Source organism: Anguilla anguilla, chromosome 18 (genome assembly GCF_013347855.1).
Source record: "Anguilla anguilla isolate fAngAng1 chromosome 18, fAngAng1.pri, whole genome shotgun sequence".
NCBI lineage: Eukaryota > Metazoa > Chordata > Actinopteri > Anguilliformes > Anguillidae > Anguilla > Anguilla anguilla.
Window position 1 is genome coordinate 17,576,348 of NC_049218.1, and position 21,706 is coordinate 17,598,053.

Here is a 21,706-nt window from a genome sequence, read left to right on the forward strand (position 1 = left end):
GGCTTCACTTGGAATTTGTTGCTGCAATACAGAGATGTTTTGGCTCAGTTAGAAAACCTGACTCTGGTTTTGGGAGAAGTAAGACAACAGACAATATATGAAACTTGGAACTCAAAAGTTGGCAGGTGCAATTCTAAAATGTAATGCTTTTATACAGTATATACACTCCCGTGAGTGTGTGTGTGTGCGTGGCAACAGACTGCCATCAAGTTTGTTTGTGTGTGTGTGTGTGTGTGTGTGTGAGAGAGAGAGAGAGAGAGAGAGAGAGGGAGAGAGAGATAGATAAATAGATACAGAGAGGGGCAGAGGGGTGTGTGCGCATGTGTGAGAGAAAGAGAGAAAGAGAGAGACAGAGACGTGCTGGTCTGTTTGTGTGTGTGTGTGTGTGTGTGTGTGTTTATGTGAGAGAGAGAGTCAAGTGTGTGTGAGAGTAAGTGAAAGAGAGAAAGAGAGTGAGAGAATGAGAGCGAGGCAGAGAGGGGTGTTTGTGTGTGTGTGTGTTTATGTGAGAGAGTGAGGGAGAGAGAGGGAGCAGGAAACAGGAAGCCGGTGCATGCTGATGCAGAGGACTGCAGAGGGCCATGCAGCTGGACTCTGCCTCACTGACAGAGTAAATAAATATTGACAGTGCAATACAGTGACACAACACACTCCCGCTGAAGCACCCTGATCGCAGCGCACAGCTCTTGCCATCTGCACTAGATTATCATTTGTTGTTAATATTTTCACATTGTTGCCAAACTTTTGGGAAAAAGGGGGGGAACTGGGGCAACATTCCCCTCCGCTCTAATACTAATACACTGCAGCATTGATCATAATCTCTGTCTTTAAAGATGAATCCTTTCTGCAGCCAGTGTTTATTCTTATTAGCAAACCCACACAGCCACAGCGAGATGGGAAGATTCACACAAAGCAAATATAAATAAGAGCTTGACACTTTCCTTTATCCACTCAGGGTTGCATTTGTCTCAAGCATAGTGAGATCTCCTTCTGTCATATTTGATTACGGAAAAATCATTAGGATAAGTTGACAATTTTGTGTTATTTTGAGTCTGTGAACCAAAATTGCACCTAACACATCAGTATGGGGTTATTATTGTCTCATAAATAATGAAAGAAATAATATGAACCTTACACAAATAAAATGAGATTTAGAAATATTTTGTTCACAAATATGTTTTTGCACTCACAAAGTCATGTGTCCTGGACAAAAAAAAAAGTTTAACCAGGTTAACAAGGCCTGAGCTGTTAACCAATCCTATAGAAGCTACATCTGGAGGTGCTTTTGTACTGTGGGATCTAAAGACATGTCTGAAGGTTAAACGCATGTTCAGTCTCAGACTGACACAGGGGGTGAGGGGACGTCTGCGAAGCGCCGCCGGTGTTCCAGAAGGGTTGGGCCGCGCCTCTGAAGCGCCCCTCACGGGGAGCTAAGCCGGCACACACACACACACACACAAAGTCCCGAAAATAAGCTCCGCATGGCCGAGCAGAATCCTCTCCTCAGGGGGCAGCAGTGGCCCTGCTGAGAACAGGGTCCTTCCAAAGCCATAAGGAAGCATGAAGGAGGACGTGTCCTTCCCCAGAACTTTTCCCAAAAAAACCGCCTCAAAATATATCTGTTTGACCTCACAACTATTTTGACACCCACCTTGAGGAGTCCATAAGCCAGTTTCAACAAAACAAATGTGGAATACTAGACCCATCTGCATTTTGGCTGGCACACTTGTGCAATGTAACATTTTGATATGATTGCTTTAGTGCTACATCATCATTCTTATGGGTACATACTGTTCTGTTCACTGGCAGATTTGGAAAAGGTAAATCATTGGTAATTACCGAGTTTCCTCAGACAAAAGAGCATGGAGTCACATAAGAGAGAACAGTCACGGCCTTCGTCAAGAATGTTAGTGAATTTAATGAGAGGTACACTGCTAATGAGCAGAATTAGGTCAGATGTATAACCCCCCCCCCCACAAAAAACCCCTTGGAACAATGTCGTATTTTGTCTGGCAACTTTGTCTGGCTGTGTGTCAATCTCTTATCATCTCTCTCTCTCTCTCTCGCTCCCCGCCCCACCCATATGGACTGTGAATGTACTCAAACACATGGTGACACTGTGGGTCTCCATGGAGAGGGTTTCAGAACTGCCACGTTACTCAGTGCTCACATGTACCCCCTGTCAGAACACCAGCCATGTACGTCCGCAGACTCAATACCTGTGGAGACACTGGTAAGTTTCGTACCAGACGTACGACTGCAAGAAATGTGACAGGTGGCCAGTCTGCAGAATGAGCACCACGTACAAAGATGGCACAGCGGGGAGGGATTGCATGTTATATAAAGCAATGAGGTATAACTGAATGAAAGTTGCTATGGAAATGTAAGGCATTAATCAGGAATATGGTGTGGGACTGCTGTAATATAGCTGACTGTATCTCACATGATCGCTACGTGCGAGTTTGCCATGTTTTCAGCAGTTCTCATTAGCGCCTCTTCCATATTAGCATAATGCTGTGCATTTGTTTTTCTCAGGGGCAGAGAGACCTGGATTTACTCCAGACTCTGCAGGTGTGTGAAAGGTTGTGGCAAGAGGTACAGTTCCACCCCACTGCGCTGACATTCACTCTGTCTCCTGTGTCGCTCTGCACACACACACACACACACACACAATCTCACTCCCCACACATATGCTCTCATATAAACACACCAAATTCATACAAACAGTGTTTTTCCTGCATTGAAACGTCTTACGTGTTTTTTCAAGCTGCATAAGCCATCTATGGGAGAAACCACGCAACTAAAGAAAACACCCGCAAAACAATTAGAAATGGTCCATGCATTTATTGATTCAATTTGGCCATGAATGGCCAAACTTAACCTGTACTGTTTTTGCCTATATGTGCAGTTTGAACTGAGAAATGAAATTCTGAAAAACCTTGTTGTTACAAGGTACAAGTAACCCCAATGACAAAAAGGTTTGTGCAAGCATTCTTTGAGTGAATGTATATAAAAATTGAAATACATTAAGGTGGCATTTGTGTAGATTCACTAAGTTAAAAGATTAGTATTGTAAGTTTTTTTAAATACTGCCACTTACAATGCATAGCCCTTCAATAATTATTTGAATTGTACAAATTTTACATTTTTGCCAGGTGTTTAATTTTATGTATTGTGGTGGTCTCCTGAATAATTTACAGAACTTAATACTCTAAATGTTACTAAATACAGGGAGACAATGCATCAAGTTGATGGTGGCAGACCGCATTCGCTGTCATACAAAGTCACCACCTAACACATACAAACATACAGAAACATGCACACACACACGTGTACACACACACACGCAAACACACACATGCGCACGCGCACACACACATGCGCACACACACATATGCATGTACACACACGCGAGCACACACACACACACACACACGCACGCACGCAGACACACACACACACCCACACACACACACACACACACACACACACACACCTACAGTATAACAGGCACAGACTGGATATTTCCTGAGCGCAGTGGTGTTAATCCAAAGTGTTTTTGACTGATTGGAAGAGCCAAACAGACACCCAACCCGCTTCCCCCCTTCTCAGTGGCACAAACGTGTGCAATCTGCAGCTAATCCCTCTGAAATATACTGTACATGAGCCCATGCTCACAGGCTGCACAGAGCGAGGCCTGCGCATTATAGGCTCTGATAGGCTGCCGCTCCATCTCAAAGAAAGCATGAGTCACATTTCCTCTCCCCTGAGTCACATCTCGCCTACTTTATGACCTAAGTGATGCGTGTCACACATTCCCCGAATCACAGTTTTTTTGGAATCACCGTTTCCTACGAGCCTGGTGCTTTAGAAACCTCCCTGTGCAAAAAGGAGATATAAGGGTCACACAGAAAGAGAGACAGGAAGGGGGACACAGACCTGTCAACATAAATTCAGAGATAAAGAGACAGATCCAAGGAGGATATAATTTGGTCACTGTATAACAGGTGAGAGATGAACTTTCTCCTTTGATGTGAAAGATTTAGAAGTATCACAGAAATTATTTTGAGAAATTTGATACTCAAATCACAAAGTTCTCACAACTGGATAAACCTCCAATTATGTTGAAAGAGGGATAGATAGCAGCAACTTCCCAAAAATATGTGACAGTGACATTGTCTGAGAAACAGTGAGACAATTTCCATATATTCCCGAATACATATACACACACACAAACACAGACAACCATGTATACACATATGCAATCACACACACATACACTGTAAAAAAAAAAATTTTTTAAAGTTTAGAATACTCAATATTTCAACAAAACCTGCTTCACAAATTTCTTCAGTTTTCAGCTCAACTTAGATTTTAAAATTTTGAGTTCAAATTGTGCCAACTAACATTCATTAGTTCAGAAAAATTACATTTCATTGTTAAAAAACCTTTAAAAGTCCATTTAAAGTTTGAAGTTTTCTAAATGTGAAATTTTAGTTTTCTGAACAAAACAACTAATGAATTTCATTCTGCAGCCCCCCCAGCTGAGCTGCGCAGTCACTCTGCAGCCCCCCAGCTGAGCTGCACAGTCACTCTGCAGTTACTATGCAGCCCAGCTGCTTCCCAACTGGAAACACACAGCACACGTGATTTTGGGCTGAGTCCATGGACTCATCTGCAGGGCTACTGAGCAGATCCCCAAGCCACAGGGCAAAAATAGAAACCACACAGAAGGGAGAACATCACATGACTCTTTCCAGTGCTACGCAGCAAAATCTCAATCCAAAATCAACTCTAAAAGAGTACACTATATGAAAGGACACTTTCACCTATAATTAAACTAATCTGTTGTCTTAAAATGGCATGTGTCTTAATGTGACACTTGCAAAAGCTGTTAACTAATTTTAATCATTTGGAGCTCAGAATCTTAGATTAGAGTGAGTTTTTCCGGGGTCATAGTGTTCTTGGATTAGAGGGTGCTTGGTCCGTAGCTTCTCATTCCCACACGGTGCACTGGCTGGTTTCAGGAAACCGAGAAGCACCCATAGAGCACAACCCACACCCAAAACCGATCACATACCGCAACTCCACACCAGGCAGCATGATCGAGCGCTCTGATCTATCGAGGGTCTCATCACAGCATTAATCAAACTATCTGCTAAATTTGCCTTTTGGCAGCTCTCTGGGACATCAACCTGACAACCGGATTATGACAGAGGTGTTCCTGCCAAGCACTCCTCTAATATTACTGCCTAATGCAGACCATATGCTCTTTTAAAAGCCAATGGGTAACATTTCTCGGCAAACAGAAATCTCATTCGAGCACAATTAGAACAATTACTCACTTGAAAAGGCATTCAGAGTTCAGAGTGGACCAATGGGAAAAAACTTAATGCGATGCGGGGAAAGGGCCTGGTTGGACCAGGCCTTGTGTTCCTGGTCAACATCAAGTGGGCCAACCACAGCTTGGTACAACGGTCACTGATACAAGCCAGTCATCCAGCTAACAGAAATCATTTAAACTGGAACAACGTTTTTTGTAATTTTGTAAGAATTTATAAACATTCTTTATTCTGTTTTCACTGACAGAGCCCTGCTAGGCTTAGCCATGCTAAGGGGAGCCATGCTGAAATAAAGCGGGACCTCTCATGCAGTTTACAATTGCTCTGGCTAACAGAGCTCAGGCAGTGATAATGTGCTATGTGAATGTGAATTCAAGGATTTTAATGGTTGTACATTACACAGCTGGAATAAATTGTGCAATTTAATAGAAGCGAAATAAGTTTAATTTCTCTGAGGATTCATAAACACACTACTGTTCAGGCATTCTGAGATAAAACATGTTTTACTGCAGCAAATTACCGTGGCGACTTCTACCACTTTTTATGTTAATCTCATCTCCTGAATATCATTGGTCAACTTCAGAAAGAAAAAAATATGCAAATAAAGCACATTTTCTGTGCATTTCTGGGTGCAGACACACACCTATTTGAGAAGACCATGTAAATATTACAGGGCGACTTGCCATTCGATCATTCAGCTATAGCACCACCTCAACAAAATATCACCAAAAACCTTTTTTCTGGCACTGATCTCAACAGCTGTTTCATTACTCTGTTCGGTAGTTTTTTCCACAGAACTAAACAACAACAAAAAAAACAATCCAATAAAAAACAATCCAATGAAAAGTTGGTTTAGAGCCAGACCTGAGCCAACGAGTCCAGGTCCACTGATCTGGAATCAGTTCTCTTCTTTCCATCATACAGGCTGCATGGCCAATTCACTGACTCCAGAACAGTGTCATGGTACTCCTGAGCTCTGGAGACCAGACGTCCACAGCCGCAAATGGAGGCTTAATTCACATTCAATACACAAGCAGGTGACTTGATTTTACATGCATAAAAGATCATTGTAAGATATGACCGTGGGGAACATCAGTTATCATCTGAATGATGATAAGGTAGTAAAAGACATTCCAAGACCAGAGGGCCCCCAGTGTGGATGTAGTCTAAGGTAGTCTAAGCCAGAAAACCATCGTTAAACATCCAGATGTCAGGATACATGGGCACATCTTGGACGTAACTTAACTGTAACTTTAAAGTCATAAGAAACATCACTGGATTGGTCTTTAAACGTTATTCGGTTTTCTGGTTCCAGCTAAAAAAAAATAGATTGGTATATGGTCACTGATGTCAATTCAATAGAAAAAGTGAACAATGTTCATTTTGACAGCATTTGTTTGGAATAATAATGAAGCCCCAAGGCTGTCTGGAGGAAACTCTTGTCACATCGCAATTTCAGAATCAAATGGGAGCTGAGTCATAATATTCTTCACTGTTCTTGAAGCATTTATTGCAAGCTAGGGACGCAGTCACAGCAGCACGAGAGCTATTACAAGGGAACCACTGCAGGGGGGCTGTGATGGATGCCAAGCAAGTGTGTGTGTGTGTGTCTGTGTGTGTGTGTGTATGTGGGGGGAAGAGATTACAAGGCTCGGAATAGGCTGGATATGAGCCCAATGCTGCTGGAACTGATAGTCTTTCATTTTTGTGTCATTAATCAAAAGACTTTAATCTGAACAATATATTATTTGTTATGTACCTACTTATGTGTTGATTTGCTTGTTTACTTGATTGTCAGACACAGGCTTATATCATTCGCACATACGCAGCTTGATATTTAATGAAGTGACTCAGGAAATGCACCTTAGTCACAACGCAACAGCAGCAACACCGACTATTCAAACACATCGCTTAAGTGCAATAAAACTGAGTCTCCTACCCACTGTTCCACAACGCTACCCTTTTCATACATTCAAACAGCATTGTGCTTCCCCCAGAAAAAAAAAACTAAATAAAAATATAAAGAGAGAAAGTATATGAGTACATTTTAATTGGCTAGAACTCAAAACCAGACAGAAATGCACTTAAGAAATCTGAGAAAGCTGCAAAGCAAACAGGAAAACAGGGATTTGTATCCCACCTCTGTGGAACAAAGTTTGGGTGTGAAAATACAAGAGGGTGCACTTTCATATCTCTGGTGTGTCACAGCTGTATCCTCGAGAAAACAGTTAACAGCTTATTAACAGTAACCTTTATTGCTTCTGCAAATATTCAGCTGCAAACGCAGAGAACAGGCAGGCTATATACAGTGCCGTGAAGAAGTATTCGCCCCTTTCCTGATGTCCTCTATTACTGCATATGTGTCACACTGAATGGTTTCAGATCTTTAGAAAAAGTAAATACAAAACACATTTTTTAAAATCATTATTTAATTTATTTAATGAATAAAGTTATCAAACATCATATCACCCATGTGAAAAAGCTGCCATAACTGCAACAAAACGCTGCCTATAATTTGGTATTAGTCTTTCACATCACTGTGGAGGAATTTTAGCCCTCTCTTTGCAAAATTGCTTTAATTCAGACAAACCTGTAGGTTTTTGAGCATGAACTGTGCGTTTCAGGTCCTGCCACACCTCTACTTGGTTGAAGTCAGGACTTTGAGAAGAACATTATCCCAAAAGGCTAAGGGATCATCCAGGTGCTTTTATGCAAATGTGAGATGAGCATTGATGTTTCTCTGGGGTAGCAGTGGTTTCCGCCTTGCTACTCTCCCATGAATCCCATTTTTGCCTACTCTTTTTCTTATTGTGGAGTCATGAAAACTGACCTTAGCTGAGGCTACATGCCTGCACTTCTTGGATGTTCTTCTGGGATCTTTTGTGACTACCTGGATGAGTTGTTGCTGCACCCTTGGATACATTTTGTCAGGCCGGCCACTCCTGGGAAGATTCACCACTGTTCCAAGTGTTCTCCATTTGGAGATAACGGCTCTCAGTGTGATTCGGTGGAGTCCCAGAGCCTTATAAATGGCTTTGTAACCCATATGGATATATTTAAACAACTTTTTTCTCATCTCTTCTGGAATTTGCTTGGATCATGGCATAGTGTGCTTGTAGAAGCTTGTAGTGGCTATTTCACTCTGATGGTAAGGTTCAATATGAGCGAGGCTTAGATTCAACAGGGATGGCTGCAATCAAGTCTGGCTGTGTTCAATCAGTTGAATCTAATTATCACTTAATTTTGGTTAATTGAGTAACTAAGGGGACAATTACTTTTTTCAAGGGTGATATGGGTGTTTGAAAACTTTTTTCATTAAATAAATGAAATACTTTTTTTAATGTGTGTTGTGTTTACTCAGTTTCCCTTTGTCTAATGTTACATTTTATCCAAAGATCTGGAACCATTCAGTGTGACAAGTACGCAATAACAGAGGAAATCAGGAAGGGGGCAAATACTTTTTCACAGCACTGTAAGTGGCCCCAGATAATGGCTGTTTCGTAAAGCAAATATGATGCAATCTCGACTAACGACTTCCTTTATTGCATCTAACCATTTCCTTTAAAACTTCAACGTAATACGCTTAATATCTAACGCAGAGCACTGAACCTTCCGTATAAGATGAGCACTGCTCACCAACATGGAGCCAGCTGTTCTCCAAGCCACAGGGGATAATGCTTCCTGCTGTTTGGTTAACTCAATTTAAAAGTTCAATTCAATTTGTCAATTTTCTGTCAAATGGGGATGTAGTGTAACTGAAGGTCAGGCAGACGGCATCCAATCTCCATCCAAGCAGAAACAGAGGGACCCAGTTGCACTAAGTGGTTCATGGTTGCACGTAGCTCCAGCGCACAGTAAAATCCCTGAAAATTCAATGTCCAAACTGTTAAAAGCATAAATGACTTGTAATGGTGTGTGTGCCCTGCGATAGATTGTCGACCTGTCCAGGCTGAATCCCTGCCTCTCGCCAATGCACACTGGAATAGGCTCCAGCACCCCCCACAACCCTGACCTGGATAAGGGTATGGATGGATGGATGGATGGTTAAAGGACCTGTCTCTCTTAAACCACTCATCTAAAATAAGATGAGAATTTGTCTCATGCTCTTGATCTGTAACCCTCTTTGCTTTCCTCCATCTGAATAAAGCAAAGGATGACTGGATATAGGACTGACTGTCCACTCTCTTTTAAAAAAGGGATATGCTCCAGCTCTGGTCAGCTATTCAGAAAAATACAGCCTGAGGCTATCTAAGCTTCACTTCATCATAAGGTACTGAACAGGGCCAGCCCCAAACTATTGGAGCCCCAGGCAAAATTTTCTTTGGAGAGGGGGGGGGGGGGGGGGGGGTTTGCAGAGGAGTTTGCGATTGCAGGTGGAGGGGCAGAGGGCTAGATTAACACCGATGTCTCCTATGCCTAGAACCAGCTCTGGCACTGGCCAAAAGAGACCAGTGAAAAAAGTGGGAATGTTTTTGCAGAATGAGGCAACAGGGTTGTTCCATTCACACATGACTTCCATGAATAAAAACACTAACAACAAAGAAAGGTCTTTGCACTTTGTTAACTTTACTGACAGAGACAGACAGAAGTCAGGCCATTGCCTGTAGAATGAGCAATTGCACAAATATTTTTCAGCTTTGATGTTGCTGAAATTGGTCTGGGGTCCATAAAGAAAGGTGTATAAAGAAAGCCTCAGTAAAATTAAAAATTCAACATTGTCAACAGCTCCCAGCTGGAAATATGCACAGCCAAGCAAGATCCAGATGCAATCACTTCAGTTTAAAGTACTCCAGAGCAGAGAGAGGGCCAGTACAAGACAGAAGTCATTCAGCCATTCAACTACACATCTGCTGACATAAGAGAGCCAATGATCTTTTACCACTCACATCAGCAGGGGACATGATGCCACAATTTATAAATATAATTCAACGTTCATTTCCCTTTACACAAAGCACACAATTAGAAATATAAAAAAACTTGTTTAAAAGTTGCTGAAGGCACGTATTGTGCAGGCACATAAGACTGGGGATATAAAGTGGAGAATATTTCTAAATGGACCAGTTACTTTCCCAATAGCATGATATTATTAGTGGGCTGACCTAAATTTTAGAGCTTTTGAGATGTTTTTTTTCTTCTTCATATTTTCCTCAAGATCTGTAAACTAGAGTTGTCAGAACTGTGAGATAAGTCGCTGGTAATATTGGATGAAAGGACATTTGAGAACATTCACAATTCACAGAGAATTTTGGTCAAGCTCCAGAACAGGCTCAATTTCATATCCTTGCAGAAAAATGCAAATTAGACTCACCCTGACACTTCTTAGTAATCCATTTTAATTCTTATATTTGTGAATATACCTCACAAATGTGCTTTTTGTTGAAAAAATCCATAATTTTATTTATTTAGGCATCAGTACAATTCCCCATATATACTGCCTTAACATATATAGTAAGCAAAAACAAAAGGTATTTTCTCCCTAATGTCCATAAGAATAACATTTCCATTGAATAGCGCACATTAGACTTATTATTTGATCATGCAATGCCTTTCTTACATTTTACTTATTCTATGTAAACATAATGTTTTGAAGATATCATATTGAGCAGTCACAACATCTTTTCTTTCTTGATGCAACACTAAAAACGAAAATTATACTGACGTGCAATTAGTAGTTTGAATCGAGGGATGTTCCAGCAGCATTTGATGAACATGTTGAGTGGTTACAAGTTACAATACAAAATGGCACTGTGTAACTAATTAGACATGTGAACTCATAAAATACATTGGCCAATGTCTGTAATTCCATGTGATTCGAGGTAGAATTATATTAGTATATCATTTATTTGTAAGTTTTATAATGAATTTTTTGCTTTCTTTTGATGTGTTTATTTATAATTGTTACTGCAGGCTTCCTAATATGAATCCACGGACAGCAAGGGCCATTCATGATTTCAATGAACTCCTAAATATGGCCTAAGATGATTCCAGACAGTGCACATACAGTAAAACAAATCTAGAAAATTAAAAACAATATAACACCGGAAATGTACAGATCGTCGCTACGAATTAAGTGTCAGCTAGTTAGTCGGTTGCATCGTTTTGAGAGCACAATATTCGAGGGAGCGCCCTCGAACGCGAAACAAGTGCCATTCAGCAAAGAGATTACTCAGCCAAGTTCGCGTGTGTTGTTGCCATTATTTATTCTAGGGGGGCAGGTTTTAAACTGAAACCGATCGAAATCAGTTGTCAATAATAATACAGTGCTTTCCTTCGCATCCTATACTTACCATCTTCCTTTTCGTCGAAGACCGGTCTCTTTGAAGAACTGTTCGCTCCCATTCTCTTCTTCCACTTGCCCCAGTGAAACATTGATGCAGGAGCTCAGATAGCATTCCTCACTTTGTAAAGAACTAACAGTGCTGTGCAGTACACGTTTAAATGTAACATCACTCTTTAAACGGCATCTCTGAATAGCACTTTTGTTGCATGTGTGCTGGTTAGGCTGATCTACTGTGCTGGAAACATCAAAGCAAACACGAATGATTCTGCAAATACTGTAATAAATTCGAAGGCTATTTATATATAATTTTCAAAAAGAGTGCGCTGGAGTAGGCTAGACGAAAAACTATTTTTTCCTTCTGCCTTGCTTTTCAGCTCACATTCACGAGCGCATTGATGTCCGAGGTCTTTCTCGCGCTGTAATGCTACTTAGATCTGACGAAGCCCGTGGGCTCGCGCTGTAGTGATGCTGCTTGTGGGAATCAGTGGAGGTTTATCGTCTGCAACTACAGTATTACCGAACTGCAGTCAGCTCCAATCTCATCAGCTGATAGGTGGCGCCAGACCGTGGAGTGGGGGAAAGTGTTAACACTTTAACTACCCCGGTGAAATCATATGAATGAACTAACAAATAAGTAGAAATGAAGCCCGAATACATGTATGTATTTATGAAAATTTCAAAGACTACTTGAGTCAGTCAAAAAAAAAAAAAAAATTTCACCATGCTAAACAATCGCAATTTAAAAAATATGCTATGCGTTTATAAAAAAAGAATATATAGGGAAATTGAAGGACCAAAACAAGTTACAGGAGTAATAACGTCATTATATATGTATAAGCTAAATAATAGTCGCTTGTATACACCGCCAGGAAACCATTTTTACAAAGGCGTTTCGATTCTTCATTATTAGATTGAGCACGATAGACTATTGGCTACTTCAGCCTTGTATTAAAATGCATCTTGTTTGATTCAACATAAGTATTGTTATATCAGCCGTGCAAATTCATGTCACAAATATAAACGTGGCGAAACGCGTTTGCTACGGTCAGCAAAACGACAGCTTTTGGTCGGCCATAGAAGTGACTAGCACTCTTGGATTATCCCAGCCGCCGTAGTTATTGCCATGGAAACAGTGCATGGCTACATGCTACTGTACACGAAGTCATTAGATAAATTGTCCACCTGGCAAATTAACATGAAATGTAGCTAACTGTTTTCAGAATTTCGTCACTGACACCTCCAAAATTGCTAAATTCGGATACAAAAAGGAAAAGTGTAAGTACCAGGCAAGTGCAATAGCAAGCATATTCAATCCTAAACCTAAGACCATTGTAACACTAAGTTTAACAACAGCATTAGATTATTTGATGTCCAGGCATATTGGCTAAGTTAGCTACCCAGTCTGTTAGATACTAGCTGTGCTAGCTACAATGCCCATCCCAATATTCAGTAACGTTAGTTGTTTGCTAGTTATTGTTACTCGGAGTCTGCATTGAGTTAGACCACATGTTTACATCCAGATACTGTAAAGTATGTCCCATGCAACAAACCTACTCTACATCTGGTGAAGCAGCGGTTGCTGAAAAGCTAAGGTTAACTGTGCTGCATAGTGTCAGCTGTTATAGTTATAGCTGTGATAGTAGCTAGATTACCTAATGCTACTGCGCGTACTGTGGGTAGTTTAAAAGCTATGTATTTGTGCATTCGTTAAATGTTTTTTTATTGCTAGCCAAATGTTTTACGAAATGTATAGCCGGCTAACGCTGTTGCTCGTCTGTAGGCTAGTTCTTCCGACTTTTCTATCTTCGGGGCTACATGCTAATGACAGAGGGTGTGCTGGGAAATAAATAAGAATCGAATTCCGTCCTGACGAAAAACAAAGAACAAAGAAAACACCTCAATGGCATATCTGGAGCACAAAACAAGCGCACTGCGCTTACTTTCCCCAACAAGCGGTGACCAGACGCCGTCCCTCTCCGTGCGCTCACCACCCGTGAAGGCGGAGGAAATGCAGATCACCCAGGAGGTCACTGCTGAGACGCTGTGCTTGAGCAGGAGAAAGTTGAAGCACATCGAGTACAGTATTTTGAAGATTTCTGCGATTAAAGTAAATATAATTGTTGTTGATTTTGTTGTTGTTAATAACACGTGTTTGTATTAACACTGTCATCGCTGCATTTTGTTTAAGTGTAAATTACGTTCTTGTTCTTGTAAATAGTTTTGTGTTGTTTATGCTACAGTAGTAATCTAGGTAAATTGTATTTTGTGTCCATCTTCTTTCCACTTTTTTCAAGCATTTATACCTTGAAGGAAATGAAATCTCCATCCTTCCTGGAACATTATTTAGTAGCTTGCCAAATCTGGTGTGGCTGGACCTAAGGAACAATCAGATCACCCAACTCCCCCTTGAAATAGGGCAGCACAGGTATGCACAGGTTCTTTTTTTGTGTGAAGATCTTTACTTAAATAACCCCTAAGCAGAGGAAAAGACGACTGGTATTGTATTATTTCTTATGCACCTGTCTATATTCTGTCATCATTTTGCATTACTGGATCCTATTGAATTTTTTAGGGTTCTGAAAACACTCCTCCTGGAAGGAAATCCCATAGGTGAACTTCCATTAGAACTGGGTTAGTTCAACCGTTTTCTTTTCTCAATCTGAGGTCATGTGAATGTAGTGCATTCCACTTTATCTCTGAGGGGTGATGTGCTCTATGAAAAAATGTGCATTGGCTGGGTTGCCATGTGTAGTTCAATTAATCAATAACATGTCTCCAGTTCTTGGTTACACCACATGTTTTAGAGGCACAGTGACATCTCTCTAGTGCTTTATGTTTTAAGTGAATTGTTTTTTACTGTTTTGCTGGGTCTTGGTTGTAAAATTCCTGGTGTTATTGGTTTTCAGGGAATCTGGTCACTCTAAGAGCATTGAGTCTGAGGCACTGTCCCATCAAGTTCCCACCACAGGACGTCCTGTGTAAGGGGGTGCAGTGCATCCTCCAGTTTTTGCGGAGAGCACTGGCCGAGCGACCGGTAAGCAGGAGGAATGCTGTCCCAGGTATGGAACTGAAACGAGCAGCAAATGAGGACCCCCTCATGCATGATCTGACTATGTGTATGTATCTGTATATACACCCTGCACTTAATGGCTCGCATACACACACACACCCACACACACAAGCACATGCACATAAGCACTTATGTGCGCATACACACGTGCACGCACACGCGTATTCACACTTCCATCAGTTCTGTTGGACAAATTGAAAAGTGAAGAAGGTTCAGTGGTGCTATTCCTCTTCCCCTGCAGACTGCGTATAAGGTTTTGTGCAGTTCTCATCCGGAATATTTTTGGACAGATAAAGTGATCAATAACTGCCTCCTCTTCCATTCCTCCACTCCCGCTGTTGTGTCTGCTCAAGCCCTGTCAGCCTTCTGCCAGCCAAATGTACCTGACACATTTCAGAATAACAAAGTGCATCGATAGGAAGGGGCTTTTTTGATGAATAGAACAGGGGCAGAAAGGGTGCAGTTTTATTCACAATATTAAACATTTGTCCTGCCACAGACATATGCTCCACATAAGAAGAAAAATAAATACTACTACTACCTCTAATAATAATAATAATAATAATAATAATAGTAATAATAATGAATTATATTTATTAAGAGAAAATATCCAGAAATAATCCAGAGCACTGGATTGCAAGTGTTTGGGAATTCAGCATCACAAGACCATACAGAGACATTATATTCCGGTCACTGTTTTCTGATTGCACTTGTATTTGATCTGGGCATTGCTGGCTGAAGTGATTGCGGTTTGCAGCGGTGCGTCTGTTCTTTGCTCTGCAGCACTGGCAAAGGTGCCCCCCATTGAGAATCTGCAGCTGAGTTCCCTCGACTGCTCAGAGGAAACAGCCGACTCAGCCGAGCAGCAGAGGTTCGAGCAGCTGAAGCTGAGGATGATGCAGATAGAGAGGGCGGAGTCTGGGCAGGGCGGCCCTGCACGCCCCAGGGCGGTACAGAGCGAGGGAGGTCTGAGAGGCCACGCCCTGCTCAACACAAGAAGGTTAATAACAAAGATGAGATACCGAGGCTTCATAAACCCTAAAGTGAGAGGAGCTATCATATGCTAGCTGATGTGGACCGATCGTTCTGTTTAGCTGTGATGAGCTGATTGGTTCCAACATAGTATCAGTAAATTGACAGCTTATGTTTTGTGACACTCAATCAGTAAAAGGAAAGGGTGTGAATCTGAGGGACTTTGCGATGAGACAGGTCTTAACTACAGATCAGGATATATTGCTAACTGCCTAGCTAGAGCATAACACTGTTGAACTTGTTGAGTAACTTTATTTTGCAGTAAGGCTGTGGTATATCAAATGTTTTATAGCCTCTATTTTTTAGCACTCCAAGCTACAATGTTCCAGCTATAATGTAAGTAGGTTTTTTTCTGCTGTGGGACAGCTTGCATAATAGACGACACCAGGGAGTGTGGAGTAGGCTACTTTGCAAATTCTATTTCACACTCCATTTTCTGGTATGAACCATAGATTTTTGTTGCCTGAAAATAAATTAATAGAAGACATTGCATCAGTTTTTATCTCAAAAGACGTTCCACACTATCACCAAGATGGTCACATAAGAATTCGGAATTTTACTTTTGTACATGTCATGCTAAGGGTATAACTAATGTTTGTTTTATCTTTGACAGGGTTATTACTGAAATGCAAGCATCGGTTGAGTTCTGTAGGGGACTGCGTTTTATGGAGAACATAAAGCACCTCTTTATCCTGCTTTATTGTCCTACAGGAAAATGGATCTGGCAAAGGGCACCTTTCCCGACCTGCTGCTGTGCAATGCTCGACACTGGAAGAGATCCGAGGAAGGGAAGCGAGCCGCCATGCGGAAGATGAAAGAAAAGCAAGAAATACTGGAACAGCGAAGGAAGTATGCTACTGTGTAGTTTTCATTCTGCGTGACCTTGTATTACAGTTCACAAAATAGTAAAAGCATTATATAGATTAGATAATATTTTAATAGTAATTGTTGTAATTTTTGTTTGATTTGACGAGGCTGTGATTACATTATGTTTTAGGCATTTAGCAGACGCACTAATCCAGAGCAATTTTCACGGCTTACATTCTTTGCACACACAGCCCGTTTATATAAGTGGATAAACACCGAGTGGATTCAGGTTAAGTACTATGGTCAGGGGTACAATGGTAGTGCCCCTCTTGGGATTCGACCCTGCAACCTCAGACGTGCATACCCGGTTCCCTAGCCATTATGCCACGCTGCTGCCCTGATGCTTCTGGTGCTTTTTATTCTGCTGCTAATTGGACATGCGTGTCGCCCAAGGGTCAGTGCCAGGGCATCCACGTGTTCTTCTCACGCCCTTGGTCCTTGACCTCCTTTTCCCATGATCTCATCCCGTCTCCTAGAGACCAACTGCTCCTGCGCGAGTGGAGGTCAGAGGCCTGGATCAGGCAGGAGAGGGCAGTCCTGGAGAGCAGGAGGAGAAAAGCAGAGGAGGTGCACTCTTCTTTTTCTCCCATTTTTCTCTTTTTCTCCCCACCAGCACCCAGAGCGCCATACATATGCATACATCACCACCCGCAGTTATGCACTCGGGCCCAACAAAACGCATAAACAGCCGAGAAAGCACAGGAGCATCCACACACACTTCAGCATAAAGAAACACTCATTAGCATCCACAGCCACTCAGGAGCTCAGCATCCCAGTCTGTCTTGAATAGAAATGTGTCATTTTGGCCTTTGCAGGTACTGAAGAAGGCTCCCTATGCAACTGAGCCTCCATGTGAAATGGAGGATAATGCAGAGCACCTTACCCACAATGTACTACAGCAAGAGCCCAGAATGAAATCACTGGGATCTCTAAAGGAACAGGAGGAAATGAGGTATGGTCCTAGCTATCAACACATTCCTTTGAATTGCAGGAATATGATTGTTTCTTGTGCACATCACGGCAAAGTAATTTTGAAAGTCTGCATTAGCATTCCCTTTCCACAAGCAATTTTACACTTGGTATTTCAGTCTGATGCTGTCTTCAGTGAACAAACAGTTCTTGAATGTAATATATATTTAACTGGTGTCAGTGAATGTTTACATGCTCAATATTTGGTAATCCGTAATGGATTCATACCGAATGAACAAAGCAACTGTTTGTATGATAGCAAATCAGGTGGCCTGTTGGGAGTTAATGTTTATATATCTAAGCATATAATCTGAATATAATCATTTCTGACTTTCCTGTCTGCAGCATCAAAGATGAACAACATTTGTCTTTGTATGCTTTGCACTTAGTTGCCATTTTTAACACTAGAAACCATTACCCCACTATTGAAACAGTTGCGCCGTTGGAATTTACCAATGCAGTGTGGAAACAGCACTTTATTAGCTAATTCTCTCCTGTTGAATTGTTTATCTACCTATTAAAAGGTACAACGAGCTCCATAATTTTTGGGACAAAGACTATTTTTTTCTTGATTTGGCTCTACTCCAAAATTTTAGATTTGTAATCAGGCAATTCAAGTACAGCTTTTCAGCTTTTATTAAAGGGTATTGTTTATACATTTTGGACATGTAGAAATGACATCAATTTGTACACATAGACCCCCCCCCATTTGAGGGCACCATGATTTTTGGGACAAATGGTTTCAGTATCTAGTTTTGATTCTAGGTTTTTGGCTGCCTTTGGAGTCTGTTATTGGCATTTGTGAACATGAGGACCAGAGTTGTGTCAAGGAAGCCATTATGAGACTGAAAATAAGAAGAAGAAAAAACAATCAGAAACACAGACCAAAATCAACTCTTTGGAACATTGTTAAGAAGAAAGAGAGCACTGGTGAGCTCAGTAATCACGAGTGCCCGGTAGGCCAAGGAACATGTCTACAGTTGATGACCGAAGAATTCTCACCATAATAAACTAAAAACCCCGCAAACGCCTGTCCCACAGATCAGAAACGCTCTTCAAGAGACATGCGTGGATGTGTGAATGACTACTGTTTGCAGAAGGCTTCACGAACAGAATGACAGAGGCTACACGGCAAGATGCAAACCACAAAAATAGGATGCTAAGATACAGTTTGCTAAGAAGTACCTAAAAGAGGCTGCAGATTTCTGGAAAAAGGTCTTGTGGACAGATTAGACAAAGATTCACTTGAATCAGAGTGATGTTAATAGCAATGTGTGGTTATTAATAAAAAGTGCTGTAATTTCTACATGCTGAAACCAAAATGAATAATACTACCTGATAAAAGCTGAGAATCTGCTCTTTAGCCACATGTGAATTGTCTGATTACAATAAAAAATTGTGGAGTACAGAGCCAAATCAAGAAAAAATGTCTTTTTCCCAAACATTAAGGAGCTCACTGTATTCCATTGGAGCTGTTCATATGAGGGACTGAAAGAGCATTCATTCAGTTTATTAGTAGAATATTAGATTGTATTAGATTAGATAGATAAATTAGATCGTGAACACAGTCACTGTGCAGGCTTCCAATGAAGGTATTAATGGAATGTGTACTCAAAGATCTTTGGGGACATCTAGTGGAATAACTTTTAAGGTGCAGCATTTTCTGTAAGCTACTTGTAGAGAGCTGCGTACCGTACAAAGTAAAACTGCGAAGTGTGGTACTGCATTAACCAGGGGGTCACCAATTGTGGCCCTGAGGGGCCACAGGATCTGCTGGTTTTGTTTTCACCTTAACATCAGCATTGTATTAGACCCAGGAAAGTCAGGTGGAGTGGGAGAACTGTGTAATCACCTGCTTTAAGTGGCCCGTTAAGAGCTGAGTAACAACAAAAGCCAGCATGTCCTGAGGCTCTCCAGGGCCAGGGTTGGGCAACACTCTCATCCAGTCCATTGTCTGTGTGATCCAAGAGTAACCCGGGACAGGGACCTGGAGCAAAGGATCCAAACACGCGTCCAGATGATGCAGGAGAGGCACAGGAGATCAGGGGGCTCCGCGCAGGAGGAGATGGGGGTGAGGTCCCAGAGCAGTCCCATGTGGGGTCACGTGTGAGGGTTTCAGATCTGTGTTGTAAGGCAGTTATTTTCAGCACTAAATGACAAAAAAAAGTCAGTAAACGATTGATTGTTGTCCCCCATGCATTGTGTGGCATCCAGTCTGTATGATAAAGGGGGGGGGGGGGGGGGGAGCTCTATGTGGTAATTAATGTGACACTTGTCGCCAAAGTGTGGGGGGAGGGGAGGTGGGCTGTAGTCACCTCAGATAAGAGGCCCGAAGGAAAAACGTGATGAGATGGCTCTTTATCAAAACTATGCATGCATGAGTTTGTTTCCCAACCGAAAAAAAGCCAAACTGACTGAAATATTTAAAGGAGAATGGAACCCCGCCTGCATGCCTGTCTGTCAGCCTTGTTCATGGTTTGGCTGTGTTTGGTGTCTGTCTGCTCGAGATAACATTCATGTATGTGTTTGATGAGAGATAAGGCGTCATTCTTCACATTTTCGATTTTATAATAAAGGCCAAACTGCAAAGCTAGCCAATCGCTTTCTAGGTGATAAATTCTAGTAATGTGAATCTATTCTGTCTAAAGTAAGAAACATTGTATTAATGTGTGTTTTAAAAAAATATATGTTAATGTGTCATGTTTAAAAATGAAACATTTTAATTTTTTCACACATTTTTTGCATTTTGTGAAATATTCACAGTATGCCAATATTAAATATGCGAATATAATGATGTTGAATTTCACTGTGGGGAATATATTTTAATACGGTTAAATATTTTCCTTGATTTTCTGTTTGAAATCCATATTCGCAGGTTCACAGGTACATACCGGTTCTTCTTCAGTGGTTTTTTTTTTATCTCAACCCCCTACAGGTGAAACTGTTACAGCAGGAAGCTGCAGCAGAACAGGAGCACGAACACAAGAAAGCTTATCGATTCACTGCTTTCACTGGAGAGGAATCGCCGTGAAGCTGCACAGCCTGTACCCTCTCCGTATGCTGCTATTCCTGTACTGCGTTACACTGTGTCATATCAAACTGCGGTCAGACCATGAGAGCAGATCTGGCTCGCTCGGCTTGCCAGCCTGTCCCTGTCTAATGGCATTGTTCTGTGGAAGCCTGCAGCTGTTTTCTGTTACTGGTGTTGACGACGGGAGATACTGTGAATTGTTTGTGTTTGAATCAAAGGTGAAATGAGTGTTGCTGTTCTTTTTGAGAGCGCATCTTTTTAATGTATCATGCGAGGACGTTTCTGATGTAATATAACCATCGTAGCTCAAATGTATTTAATAGAGAATTGCTTTTTATCACTGGCCATTTTGGTGACTATTTTAAATTTCTCTTCTCTCCATACCATGTTGTATGTGTTATGTATTCACTTTTTTCTGAAATGGTCTCTGTCAAGCACTCTGACACCTGCACAGTGTCCCCAGTTTACAAATGCTAAGCAATATAATTTCAGAAGGGTTCTTAATTTGTCCACAAGGTGGTGCTTTTATGTGATGATTCTGCCAAACAGGTAAGGCCAAAGGGGTTTTAGCCGATTAAATCAAACCTGAAGTTGTAAAATGAACTATTTAAATACTGAAGAGGGATATATTGCAAATTAAGATAATCTCGGGACTTTAAAGTCTCTGTTTAAGCTAAATTTATCAAATCTCGAAAAACAAATATTAATAGGTGGCAATGCATTGACTCAGAAAAGTTTGAAATTCTCATACAGTAAACTGGTAAATATTTAAAATTGTTATACAGAGATTAATATTACGAATACAAACAACTAAGAAGTATTTGAGGTGGATTTTAGATTTATTGCAACAAACCTTCACATAACTTTGGGTTGTGTTAGTATGAATCTCAAAATTTTACTCTATCCATTGACGTTTATAAATGTGAATTGTTTATGGTATATAAGTATGACTTATTAGTGTAGTTACTAAACAATTGGATTGACATTGATAGACATGGACTGGCAGATAATCAGGGGTAAACATTAAAACTGCATGATGAATGAACTTCACTTTACAACCTTTTGGAAATTTTATTGAGTTGAAGTTTCTGGGAAATTATCCAGCCAACTGTATC

General features: G+C 41.1%; 2 protein-coding genes and 1 long non-coding RNA gene across 6 annotated transcripts in view; 2 read left to right on the forward strand and 1 right to left on the reverse strand.

Moving 5' to 3' along the window:
* The window catches only part of LOC118218257 (serine/threonine-protein kinase 32C-like), a 59,900-nt gene extending 47,745 nt beyond the window's left edge, over positions 1-12,155 (reverse strand). The window contains exon 1 of the mRNA XM_035400810.1: positions 11,630-12,155. Within this exon, the coding sequence (XP_035256701.1) occupies positions 11,630-11,711 (82 nt within the window). The 5' untranslated portion in view covers positions 11,712-12,155. The remainder of the gene's footprint in view (positions 1-11,629) is intronic.
* LOC118218258 lies at positions 2,100-9,488 on the forward strand. 2 transcript variants are annotated; one of them, XR_004763390.1, is made up of 3 exons: positions 2,100-2,233; positions 2,536-2,595; positions 9,274-9,488. It is a non-coding gene; the product is annotated as an uncharacterized LOC118218258 (long non-coding RNA). The 2 variants fall into 2 exon arrangements; XR_004763391.1 differs by lacking the exon at positions 9,274-9,488 and adding an exon at positions 6,267-6,352.
* Positions 12,156-12,746: 591 nt separating the features above from the next.
* On the forward strand, positions 12,747-20,956 carry LOC118218298 (leucine-rich repeat-containing protein 27-like). Of its 3 annotated transcripts, none has more exons than XM_035400876.1 (11): positions 12,747-12,897; positions 13,403-13,729; positions 13,917-14,047; positions 14,195-14,253; positions 14,529-14,681; positions 15,476-15,692; positions 16,436-16,573; positions 17,068-17,158; positions 17,407-17,543; positions 19,529-19,631; positions 20,496-20,956. In XM_035400876.1, the coding sequence occupies exons 2-11, from the start codon at positions 13,523-13,525 to the stop codon at positions 20,589-20,591; spliced, it is 1,332 nt and encodes a 443-aa protein (XP_035256767.1). In that variant the 5' UTR covers positions 12,747-12,897; positions 13,403-13,522; the 3' UTR covers positions 20,592-20,956. The 3 variants fall into 3 exon arrangements, with proteins under 3 accessions (XP_035256767.1, XP_035256769.1, XP_035256768.1); XM_035400878.1 differs by having other exon boundaries at positions 13,576-13,729; positions 20,496-20,955; XM_035400877.1 differs by lacking the exon at positions 12,747-12,897 and having other exon boundaries at positions 12,933-13,729.
* The last annotated feature ends 750 nt before the right edge of the window (positions 20,957-21,706 follow it).

What these genes read in the sequence shown, in the direction of transcription:
- LOC118218298 (XM_035400876.1), top strand. Translation starts at nt 13,523, where the DNA reads ATGGCATATCTGGAGCACAAAACAAGCGCACTGCGCTTACTTTCCCCA. An exon ending in TGAAGATTTCTGCGATTAAA is followed by an intron (nt 13,730 to 13,916) that starts GTAAATATAATT and finishes ACTTTTTTCAAG; the next exon opens with CATTTATACCTTGAAGGAAA. An exon ending in GCCCTGCTCAACACAAGAAG is followed by an intron (nt 15,693 to 16,435) that starts GTTAATAACAAA and finishes ATTGTCCTACAG; the next exon opens with GAAAATGGATCTGGCAAAGG.